This window comes from Notolepis coatsorum (assembly GCF_963971535.1).
Source record: "Notolepis coatsorum genome assembly, chromosome: 18".
In the NCBI taxonomy this organism is placed as follows: domain Eukaryota; kingdom Metazoa; phylum Chordata; class Actinopteri; order Aulopiformes; family Paralepididae; genus Notolepis; species Notolepis coatsorum.
Genome location: NC_140182.1, coordinates 24,111,790 through 24,124,289, shown reverse-complemented (window position 1 = coordinate 24,124,289; position 12,500 = coordinate 24,111,790). Strand labels below are relative to the sequence as shown.

The 12,500-nt window shown below is 45.5% G+C and overlaps 1 protein-coding gene across 1 annotated transcript in view; it reads left to right on the top strand.

The window, feature by feature from the left end:
* LOC311245275 (anoctamin-1-like) overlaps window positions 1-12,500 on the top strand; it is a 167,448-nt gene that overhangs the window by 68,240 nt on the left and 86,708 nt on the right. The window contains exon 4 of the mRNA XM_084335111.1: window positions 2,883-3,034. Coding sequence (XP_084191237.1) covers window positions 2,883-3,034 — 152 coding nt within the window. The remainder of the gene's footprint in view (window positions 1-2,882; window positions 3,035-12,500) is intronic.

Here is a 12,500-nt window from a genome sequence, read left to right as displayed (position 1 = left end):
TTTTTTTAAATCTTTTTCCCCCTCCATTTTCCTCCGATTTTCTCCCATCCCAATGTTAGTCGTATGCCAATTCCCAATCCCCTTCCTGGTCGCTGCGCACTTACCCCCCACAGTCAGATCATCTGGGAGAGTGGAGGCTATCACGTGCTTCCTCCGACACACGTCCAGCCAATCAACCGCTTCTTTTCACCTGGTAGCGCGGATCCTCCTTGAGAGGGCGTAGCGTGTGCAAGGATCACACTATCCCACTCAAGTCCTATCCGCGCTTAGCAGGCGCCCCGACCGAACTGTAGGAGTCGCTGTTTACAACGACCCGGACCCACCCCGCCAGCTTCTCCCACCCTCTAATACAGCCAATTGTATTAGTGTGAACGGCCAGCCAAGCTGGTGACAACCCCGGAGCTGTGAGCTGGATTCGAACAGGCGAATCCAGCTCACAGCTCCGGGGTTGGTGACGAACGCAATCTCCGCTACGCCACCTAACCGCCCTGATTTGACCTTCTCCTAATCTTTCTGTCTGGGTAACCCTAGCCCTAACCCTAACCCTAACCCTAACCCTCACCCTAACCCTCACCCTAATGGGAAGAAAAAAAACACCAAGGTTTTTGCCAGGCTAAAGTGTATAACTTTTTTTAGAGGTATTCTAATGATGATCCTTTTATATATTGAATATATATCAAAGATGACCAATCTGACCCAATTTCATGACATAATAATCAACACAGCCATCGTTGTACACAGAAACACAAATACATATAGGCAAAAAACACAAAATAGTCCCTAAGGGGGCAGTAGGGATACCTAAATAAAACAATTTATCAGGGTGTTCTGCCTCTATTGCTCCTCCCACACTGACTGTTTTTACCTGCTCGGAACTAAAGCATGTTCCTGTAGAAATCACCAGCTACATTTCAAATGCCATCCACGCTCAAACCTGATCGGTCAATACTACTCACACTACAAACAGAAACCAGAATCCTTCCGATATCAAAATCCTGTCCCTTGCCTACAGAGTCTACAGAGTTAAACACTGTGAAAGGTGCTTTTGGCCAAAAGCTAGGCTAGCTGGGCCGTATCCGCGTCCATTCATTTGTGCTAAGCTAGGTTAGCTTGCAGCCGGATAGCTTTCTACTGAACACAACGAGAGGAAACTGGTATCTATGATAATGCTAACAGATGCTAATATCTTCTGCTTCATCTCAGAAACCAGAACATTGGCGCAAGTGTTTCCTGGTTGGGCTGAACATCTTGTCTGTTGTAGGTCTGGTATCGTGAGAAGGCAGACCGAGCTGGTCACACCAGACCATCTGAGGCTCCAGCAGTGAAGGAGTGGTGTGTTGAAGCACCGCTGGTCTCAATGTGTTCTGTTCACGCACCAGAACTTCATTCATTAATAGCAGGGGTGTAAAGTACTTGAGTAATTGTACTTCGTTACAATACTTAAGTACTGTTTTTGGGGATTTGTACTTTACTCGAGTATTATTAGGTTTGTATACTTGTACTTTTACTCAATTACATTTCAGAGAAAAAAAAACATACTTTTTACTCCTTACATTTAAAATGCAGACCTACAAAGTACAAAGTACAAATCTCGCAGGTCCAACTATTTGAATTAGTATATTTGTTTCTCTGGCCGAACTAACGACCTCTTAAGCTGCGACAGCCCATATCAGGGCAGATTTTCAGACTTTTTGCAACCGGCACTTTGGCAACCCTTAGTGGCTCCGGTGTGCATATTTTGTAATACAATATATATATCGAATTGAAGGCTTATTTGTTGCCTGTCGATAGCGACAAAATCCGACAAAATCCGTTGAGCGGTTCTCGAGTTACATGCCGGTATTTGAGGCTTGTGCAAAGTACACGGTATTTCGCAAAATAGTATTTCCGACTCAGGCTGCAGTAGTTCCGTCAATCTAGATCCGATCTCGAAAATGATTGTGGATCGTTGTAACCAATGAGTGTGGCTTCCAATGATACCCCATGTAGGGATGTGTGAATCAGGGATCTAGGTGAACAACTAAATTCTTAAATTAATTGAAGTCTATGAGAAAACTGAGTTTTTCTTTGTACACAGTTTACCAAAATCACTCCTAATCACTCATTTCTGAATGGATCTTTATGAAATTTGGATATGTACTACATAAGGCTTCAGGATATGGCTCTGTCTGGATTTGTAAGCCATACCACCTTCTGGGGAAATACTACCTCTGGACTACTAACTACTACAGAAATACTTGAGTAACTAGTTTTTTTACAACTTAAGTTCAGACCTATGTAACTCTATTACGTTAGCACTAAAAGTGATATTTTTTTCTGGAATCAGAAACTTCAGAATGTCATCTTTCAAAAGAGACCAGGCTCATGCATGTGCTATAAGGATGAAGTATGTTGTTTTGGTTTGCAAAAAAAGTATGCAGTCCTCAAGTTCAAGTAAAAAAATTGCCACTTTTCTGCCCGCTTGTTAGGAGGTCGCCGTCGGTTGTGTGATAGTAAAGGGTTAACCTTCTGTCGTGTGGCAGTGAAAGGGTTAACCTGCTGTTGTGTGGCAGTGAAAGGGTTAACCTTCTGTGAATTGTCGCAGTGAAAGGGTTAACCGTTTTGGTAGTGCGGCGGTGAAAGGGTTAATACAAAGGTTACACATTGTCGCTTTAAGTCGAGACTCATGGGGCAGAGGTTGAGATCCTACTGAGATGTCTTGGATGAGAATCCTGGTTAACCCTTCACCCACTGTGTCTCCATGTATATGAATCCTGGTTAAGCCTTCACCCGCTGTGTCTCCTGGTTAACCCTTCACCCGCTGTGTCTCCTGGTTAACCCTTCACCTGCTGTGTCTCCACGTATATGAAACCTGGTTAACCCTTCACCCGCTGTGTCTCCAGGTATATGAAATGAAGCCGTCGAACGGTGTCATGGAGAAGATCTACTCTTTGATCAATAAGGTCTCGGAGCCTCTCCATCCACACGTCGACGACCGGCACGCTCACAGTATCAAACACCTCTCCTACACATTCTCCAGAGAAAAGCAACACCTGTAAGTATACTGGCCCCCAGTGGTATCACTGTTGTAGTAGTAGTAGTAGTAGTAGTAGTAGTAGTAGTAGTAGTAGTAGTAGTAGTAGTAGTAGTAGTAGTAGTAGTAGTAGTAGTAGTAGTAGTAGTAGTAGTAGTAGTAGTAGTAGTAGTAGTAGCAGCAGTAGTAGCAGTAGTAGTAGTAGTAGTAGCAGTAGTAGTAGTAGTAATAGCAGTAGTATTAGTAGTAGTAGCAGCAGCATCTGTGACCGAGACATTTACTGTAACCTCTTAACTATAGAAGCCATAGAAGTATGTATGTAACTGTGATTGTGCTGGGCAGGGTTCTGATAGGAACGTATGTAACCGTGCCTGTGCTTTGAGTTATGGTGAGTTGAGTTATGGCTTCAACCAGTGTTACTACAAGCCGCCAGACCTGCCCCGCCTCCCGGTGTTTTGGTGTCATATCAAAGCTCTATGAATAAATGAGCAGAGAAGGGGGCTCTTTTTCTTGTGTCAAGTATGTATGTTGCCATCTGTGACCTGCCATATGTTAACCTCTATATGGCCCGCAGGCTGAGAGAGGAGAGCTGGAGTCTCCTCTCCATCCAATATCTGTGACGTTATTGTTGTTTTCCCCTCGTGTTAAAAGCTTGGTGCCTGCTGCTGAGACACATTTATTAAACATTTTACATTATTATGTAAAAAAAAGTTGTAGTTAGTAACATATTCCACTAGATTCATTGCAAGAATGTATGAACGTAATCTGGTTGCCTTCAGTGGCTTCTAGATGACTGGGCCTTATGGGAGATATGGGAGGACGGACCAGACGTTAGATTGTCGTGAAGCGAGCGTATTAGCAGGTAGCGGTGTTGTGCATTACGAGGGAAGTATTAACCTGTAAAACACATATTGAGCTGGAATTAAACCACCATATATGAATACAACCTCTCCTCATTCTTCCTGACATTACTGCATGACTGATCGCTACAATAGGTTCACTACCACTGCTGAGAGAGAGAGTTTTTTCACGAAAGATGCAAACTGTTCTGTTCTCAACCATCATTTTCTTTGGACAATAAACCTTACAAACTACATCAGTTGCAGCCTGGACATTCAACTCTGTCAACATCCACAACTTCTTTTGTTACCCGAGTATAAAAACATCTAAGTAGGTGCATTGTGGCACATTGTCCATTTATTAGTTAATGACAAGCAGCCACTACACCTTCTCCAACTAACGTTATTTATTTAAATTGTTCCTGTTAATTAATAATTAACATAAGTAGCATGGTAATAATACGTAGGTTATTGATCAATGAATGTATTGATCAATTAATTTATATTACAAATGATACACCAGTAGAAGTCATGTTATTTCCTTATTGTTCTTGCTGTGTCGCCTGCCGTCGCCTAAAAAAAATAGGATTGATTTGATATTTAGCCAGGTGACAGAAGTTGCTAGAAAAGTCGCTAGAAAATCTCCTGCCGTGTGGGTTGTCTCATTCATAACAATGGAAGCGATACAATTCTGTCGGTCGCCTTGCTTAAAAAGTCGGTCGCCTGGCAAAAATCGCCCGCCGTGTGCGGCTCACTTAACACTTACACTTACACACTAACACTTACACTTACACACTAACACTTACACACTAACACTTACACACTAACACTTACACATTAACACTTACACACTAACACTTACACACTAACACTTACACACCAACACTTACACACTAACACTTACACACTCTTGATTTAAACCCCTGCTTCATTCACTATTAAATATCACTCTTGATTTAAAAACCCTGCTTCATTCACTATTAAATATCACTCTTGATTTAAAACCCCTGCTTCATTCACTATTAAATATCACTCTTGATTTTAAAACCCTGCTTCATTCACTATTAAATATCACTCTTGATTTAAAACCCCTGCTTCATTCACTATTAAATATCACTCTTGATTTAAAACCCCTGCTTCATTCACTATTAAATATCACTCTTGATTTAAAAACCCTGCTTCATTCACTATTAAATATCACTCCTGTAGCAACATACTGTAGATGTTTCCTTTTGTTTTGTTTGTTGCCAAACAGCAACACAGTCCTTCCTCCAGACGCTGTACTGAAAAGGTGAACAGGGCTTTATGGAGGAGCGAGAACCACGACAGTCCCCTAAAGGTTCCTTTGAAACTAATTAGGCCAGGTGGCATTTTACAACATCACGTGACACTATGTAGTGAGCTTGTACTGGAAGTATTGTGAAACACAGGTTGGCACGCAGCTCAATGAGCACAGACAGGTTTAGAGTGTGAGGCTTTGCCCTGACATACTGTACACGACGTGCTTTCCTAGAAAGTGGCTATTGAGGTAGTCGTTTTAGTATGTCGTTTTGGTAACCACTCCAACACGTAGCCCACATCAGCATGATAAATTGTTTTCATTCTTTCATTTTGAAAATCAGTTTTTGTCAAGGGGGGGGGGATATAGAATGTCAGGTTTGAGCAGATAAAGTAGTAGTACAGACATGTACCCTGGTGTAGATGGTACAGTAGTAAAGACTATCAGTTCACATCTACACCACTCACACACACAGGGGCGACAGTGGCTCAGGAGGTAGAGGAGTCGTCTGGTAATCCGGAGGTTCCCGGTTCGATTCCCACTCCTCCCGGGCAGCGCGTCGAAGTGTTCTTGAGCAAGACACTTAACCCCTAATTGCTCCCAATGAGCAGCTTGCATGGTTGCCTCCGCCGTCTGTGTGTGAATGTGTGAGTGAATGGGTAAAATGTGAGGAACAAATCGTAAAGCGCTTTGGATATATAAATGCGGCCATTTACACACAACAGACACACACATACACACATGGCAGATAAACACACACACACACACACACGATTAGTGTGGAGAAGGGGTGTTATTATACATGTTGTTATGCAGGACAGGAATAGAAATCAAGGTTATTTTAGACAGGACTACACACACACACACACATACATGCACACACACATGCACAGAGGAACATTCACACACACAGGATTAGTGTGGAGAAGGTATTAGTTTGTTATTATCAATGTTGTTGTTATGCAGGACAAGGAATGGAAGTCAAGGTTATTTTAGACTGTGGACTACACACACACATACACACACACACACACACACACACACACACACACACACACATATACACACGCACACACACACACATACAATATACAAACACATACACATACATACACACACACGGTATACAAACACACACACTCACAAAACATATAGATAAACATACAGATAAACGTATAGATAAACATACAGATACACATATAGATAAACATACAGATAAACGTATAGATAAACATACAGATAAACATATAGATAAACATACAGATACACATATAGATAAACATACAGATAAACGTATAGATAAACATACAGATAAACATATAGATAAACATACAGATAAACGTATAGATAAACATACAGATAAACGTATAGATAAACATACAGATACACATATAGATACACATACAGATAAACGTATAGATAAACATACAGATAAACATATAGATAAACATACAGATAAACGTATAGATAAACATACAGATAAACATATAGATAAACATACAGATAAACATATAGATAAACATACAGAGAAACGTATAGATAAACATACAGATACACATATAGATAAACATACAGATAAACGTATAGATAAACATACAGATAAACGTATAGATAAACATACAGATACACATATAGATAAACATACAGATACACATATAGATAAACATACAGATAAACGTATAGATAAACATACAGATAAACGTATAGATAAACATACAGATACACATATAGATAAACATACAGATACACATATAGATAAACATACAGATAAACGTATAGATAAACATACAGATAAACATATAGACAAACATACAGATAAACATACAGATAAACGTATAGACAAACATACAGATACACATATAGATAAACATACAGATAAACGTATAGACAAACATACAGATAAACATACAGATAAACGTATAGACAAACATACAGATAAACATACAGATAAACATACAGATAAACATATAGGGTGCGGTTACACCTTTCGTTTCATTTTCGTATCATTGTCATATGCGTTTCGCCGCGACGTCGTGCGCCTCGAGTCACACTTTCGTTTTTTGTTTGTTTTTGTCACCCGAGCACACTGATGTAGTACACTGCCAAAGCAGTAGGTGGCAGTAGGTGGCAAACATGAAGGCAATTTCAACCAATCAGAACTTGAATGTGCCAATACACTTCCTGGAAGCTCCAGCAAAGAAAATGTCAATAAGGCAGGCGCCTGTCAGGATCCTAGGCCCGGTCATGGTTGGACGGGTCAGGATGGTAACTTGGAGCAGTGCTCTCCACCTGACAGTGGGCAGTACCCTCCACCTAACTTTGGGCAATGCCCTACATCTGACATTGGCCCTCGGCCTGATATTGGCGCCCTACCACCCTCTAGTGGTCACAAACAATTGGTGCACGCTACAATGACAAATATCTTGACCACTGTATTAACAATAATTAATTGTGTAATCAATGTGGTGTCCTGGTGTGTGCTGTCATTGTCTTTCCCTTCCCTGGTGTGATGTCATGCACTGTGTTGGGTTGTTAGGAGTTGCCTTTGTGTTTAGTTGTGTTTATTTGTTCTTTGCTTATTGTCTAGGGGTTGTTGTGATTCTGTGTTGGCCAGGTGTTCTTAATTGTTAATTAGTTGGGGTATATAGGGTTCTGTCTGTCCTCCCTTCTGTGTGGCGACATTCCTCCAGTTACCCCCTGTTCCTCCACGTCGTGTCGCATCGTTCTCCCTCTAGTAAGTCTTAGTGTTTGTTGTTTTGTATTGTGAAGTTTGTTATTTAGTTTCTGTATTTTCCCTGTATTGCACTGGATTCTACAGTAAACACCCTTCTCCAAGCTTCACTCCTCGCCTCTGCCTCCTCCATTCTTTCCCTTTCTGTATTATTGCATTCTACCTAACCCCATCGTGACAGAATGTCGCCACCAATAATGAATACAGCAGAAAGGGCAAGCGATACCATTCGGGTCGTCCTGAGCCTGATGGCCGGTGAGACTGACATGAAGCATTACTCACCGGCCAAGTGGGGGTTCCTGCTCCGGGAGATCGACCAGGTCGCCATGGAGAATCCGACACTGGAGCCAGCGATGTGGGAGATGGCTGAACATGTTGCTGGCCTCATGGAGAAGCACAAATCGGAGGTTAGGGTAGCTAGCCTGCCGACTGTTCTCAGGCTTACGGTCAGCCTAGATCCTCCCACAGCCGCTGAGGCTGCTCGGATGTCCATCGCCGATCTGTCGTCTACAGCCAACATAGCTCCGACCGTTAGCTTCGTGCCAATAGCTAACCGGTCGTCTCCAGTTAGCACAGCTCCGCCTGTTAGCTCCGCCACTATAGATGGCCAGACGTCCCCAGTTGGTACAGCTCTACCCGTTAGCTCCGCTCATACAGCTAACCAGACGTCCACAGCTAACATAGCTCCGCCGGTTAGCCTTGTGTCAAGGGCTAACCAGCCACTCCCAGCTAACCTAGCTCCGCCCGTTAGCTTCGTGTCAATAGCTAACCGGCCGTTTCCAGCTAGCACAGTCTCCACTGCCAGACTAGGCTCCAGGTTCAGGGTGAGCCTAGTATCTGAGACAGACCAGATGTCTCCAGCTAGCACAGTCTCCACTGCCAGACTAGGCTCCAGGTTCAGGGTGAGCCTAGTACCGGAGACGGACCAGATGTCCCAAGCTAGCCAGGCACTCCCAGCTAACCTAGCTCCGCCCGTTAGCTTCGTGTCAATAGCTAACCAGCCACTCCCAGCTAACCTAGCTCCGCCCGTTAGCTTCGTGTCAATAGCTAACCAGCCACTCCCAGCTAACCTAGCTCCGCCCGTTAGCTTCGTGTCAATAGCTAACCAGCCACTCCCAGCTAACCTAGCTCCGCCCGTTAGCTTCGTGTCAATAGCTAACCAGCCACTCCCAGCTAACCTAGCTCCGCCTGTTAGCCCCGCTACAGTAGCTAACCAGACGCCCACTGCCACCCTAGGCTCCAGGTTCAGGGTGAGCCTGGTAGCTGAGACGGACCAGATGTCCCAAGCTAGTCAGGTCTCTGCAGCTAGCAGGCCTAGGAGGGCTATTAGGACAGGAGCTGCTAGGCTCTCCCCGACTGTTAGCTTAGCCTCGGCAGCTAGCCAGGCATTCTCAGCTAGCACAGTTCCCACAGTGAGTCCAGGGCCCACAGTTAGCCTAGCCCCCGAGGCTAGTATGGCTAGTAAGGCCTCCACAGCTGGTCCAGCTTCCACGCCCAGTCCAGCCTCTGCTCTGGGTCCTGGCTCCTCATCCCCGGATCCTACACCACGCCTCGCCGCCGAGACCGATCCGGTCTCCACGCCATGCCCGGCCCCTACACCTGGTCCGGCTGCCGTGCCGGCTCCCGGCTCTTCGACGGATCCTGGCTCCCCGTCTGGTCCAGCTCTGCGCCGTGATCAGCGTCCTGGTCCTCGCCGGGGTCTTCGCCGTGGTCTTCGCCGTGGTCTGCGTGGGATCCTGCTCCAGGGGTCGTCGCCGCCGCACCTCCGGTCCGGCTCTCCTGAACCGGCCCCGAGTCCGGCGGCTGGAGGGTCTCTCGCCCGGGATCCTGCTCCAGGGTCCAGCTCCCCTTCCCGGGCTTCTACACCTGTACCCACCCCCCCTCGTCGGGCCTCGGTGCCCGTCCCCACTCCCCCTCGCCGGGCCTCGGTTCTCAGGTTCTGCCCCCCTCCCCGGGTCTCGGTGCCCATCCCCACCCCCCCTCGTCGGACCTCTGTTCCCAGGTCCAGTCCTCCTCCCCGGGCCTCTGTTCCCGTCCCCACCCCCCCTCTCCGGGCATCTGCGCCCGTTTTCAACCCCCCTGGCTGCTATGCCCCTCCTGGGGTTTTCGCTCGGCCTCCCGGCCCCTGGTCTTCGGGTCTCCTCCCTGGATCCTCTCCGGGGTTCCAGCTTCCTCCCTCGCCTGGCTATGGACGTTGTCTTCGGTGGTCTGGAAGCCCCCCGTTGAGGGGGAGGTACTGTCAGGATCCTAGGCCCGGTCATGGTTGGACGGGTCAGGATGGTAACTTTGAGCAGTGCTCTCCACCTGACAGTGGGCAGTACCCTCCACCTAACTTTGGGCAATGCCCTACATCTGACATTGGCCCTCGGCCTGATATTGGCGCCCTACCACCCTCTAGTGGTCACAAACAATTGGTGCACGCTACAATGACAAATATCTTGACCACTGTATTAACAATAATTAATTGTGTAATCAATGTGGTGTCCTGGTGTGTGCTGTCATTGTCTTTCCCTTCCCTGGTGTGATGTCATGCACTGTGTTGGGTTGTTAGGAGTTGCCTTTGTGTTTAGTTGTGTTTATTTGTTCTTTGCTTATTGTCTAGGGGTTGTTGTGATTCTGTGTTGGCCAGGTGTTCTTAATTGTTAATTAGTTGGGGTATATAGGGTTCTGTCTGTCCTCCCTTCTGTGTGGCGACATTCCTCCAGTTACCCCCTGTTCCTCCACGTCGTGTCGCATCGTTCTCCCTCTAGTAAGTCTTAGTGTTTGTTGTTTTGTATTGTGAAGTTTGTTATTTAGTTTCTGTATTTTCCCTGTATTGCACTGGATTCTACAGTAAACACCCTTCTCCAAGCTTCACTCCTCGCCTCTGCCTCCTCCATTCTTTCCCTTTCTGTATTATTGCATTCTACCTAACCCCATCGTGACAGGCGCCTATGCCGCGCCACCATCTTGCCTATTTACTCAATGCAGCAATTATTTTTCAGCAAAGCCTAATAAAAGTGCAATAAACAAAACGGATACATTCACTGTGTGTTCTGCCTGTCATTTGTTGATGAAACAAAACTAACATCAACACAAGTGACCACCAAGAGCGGATAGTTTAGTCTAAAAAACGATCGGTAGCATTGTTAGCTGCATGTACACGTCAATGGAATTTGCCATTATAACAGTATAGCATTGTGGCTAGAAGCTAACGTTAGCTCACGCTACTTAGCCAGCACCAAACTGATGATATCGGGAGCTATCAGTGGTTAGATAACATTAGAGACAACGCTGTGTGTATTAAACAAAGGTGAATAGATGACTGGGCCATTTTGTTTAATGCTTGTTAAGTTGAAAGAGGAGCTTTGAGCTAACAGGGTTTGATAGCTAACACTAGCTCATGTTATCCAGTGGCAGTGCCAATCTGCCAACCTTTGGTATGGCGCTGCTCCGACCGGCTGCCTCTCTGTTCGCTCCGTCGAGACTGTGTTTACTTTTGTTAATATTTATAGTTTTTAGAGTTTTGTTCGTACCAACTGTTGGTGCATTTAATGTATATGACCGTCAGTCACTCATAGACATTGGATTACGGGAAACTTACCAACTGGATTACTCACTGGATCAGCTTTCCGAACCGCATCAATGGCCTGAAGAAATTCTCCGGAGATCAGGACCAGATCCTTTGTTCCTAGACCCCAGGAACAGAGGAACCAGACGGCGAGGGAAGAGGGCTGGGATCCGTAACAGGCTGAGATCCAGACGCCACCGTACACCACTGCCCAGTATATTGCTAGCCAACGTACAATCAATTGACAATAAACTGGATGACATCCGAGACGTTAGGGACTGCAACGTCCTCTGCTTCACCGAGACGTGGTTGACGCCGGACGTCCCAGACCACGCAATTCAACCGGCTGATCACTTCTTTATCCATCGCAAGGATCGGACATCAGCAGAGTCCGGTAAACAACGTGGAGGAGGTATTGCCTTCATGTTTAACAAAAATTGGAGCGATCCAACTAATGTGAAGGAATTATCCAACCACTGCTCCCCAGAACTGGAATATATAACCATCAAGTGTCGTCCTTTCTTCCTCCCGAGGGAGTTAACGGCGATCGTCCTGGTCGGAGTGTATATTCCACCGCAAGCCAGCAACAAGGTTGCGCTCTCCAGACTACACGACGAGGTAAATAGAATCCAAGTGGCGAATGTTAACGCCGCCATTTTAGTTCTGGGAGATTTCAATAGCGCCAATCTGAGAAAGGTATTGCCTGACTTCTATCAGCATGTGACTTGCAACACCAGAGGCGGTAACATCCTAGATCACTGTTACACGCAATTTAAAGGTGGCTACAAGGCTCATTCTGATAGTGGCTTTGGTAAGTCAGATCACGCATCCATCTTTCTTTCACCAAAGTACAGACAGAGAATTAAAAGTACTCCCGTAGTCTCGCGAGAGGTGCAGAAATGGGATGTGACGTCAGAGGAGACGATCCGGTCAGTGTTTCACCACACAGACTGGAATGTGTTCCGCGACACAGATAACATTAATGTCTACACGGAGACAGTGCTGGACTATGTTTGTACTAGGGTGAAAGAAACAATCCCCACTACCAAAATGAAAGTTTACCCAAATCAAAAACCCTGGGTAGACAA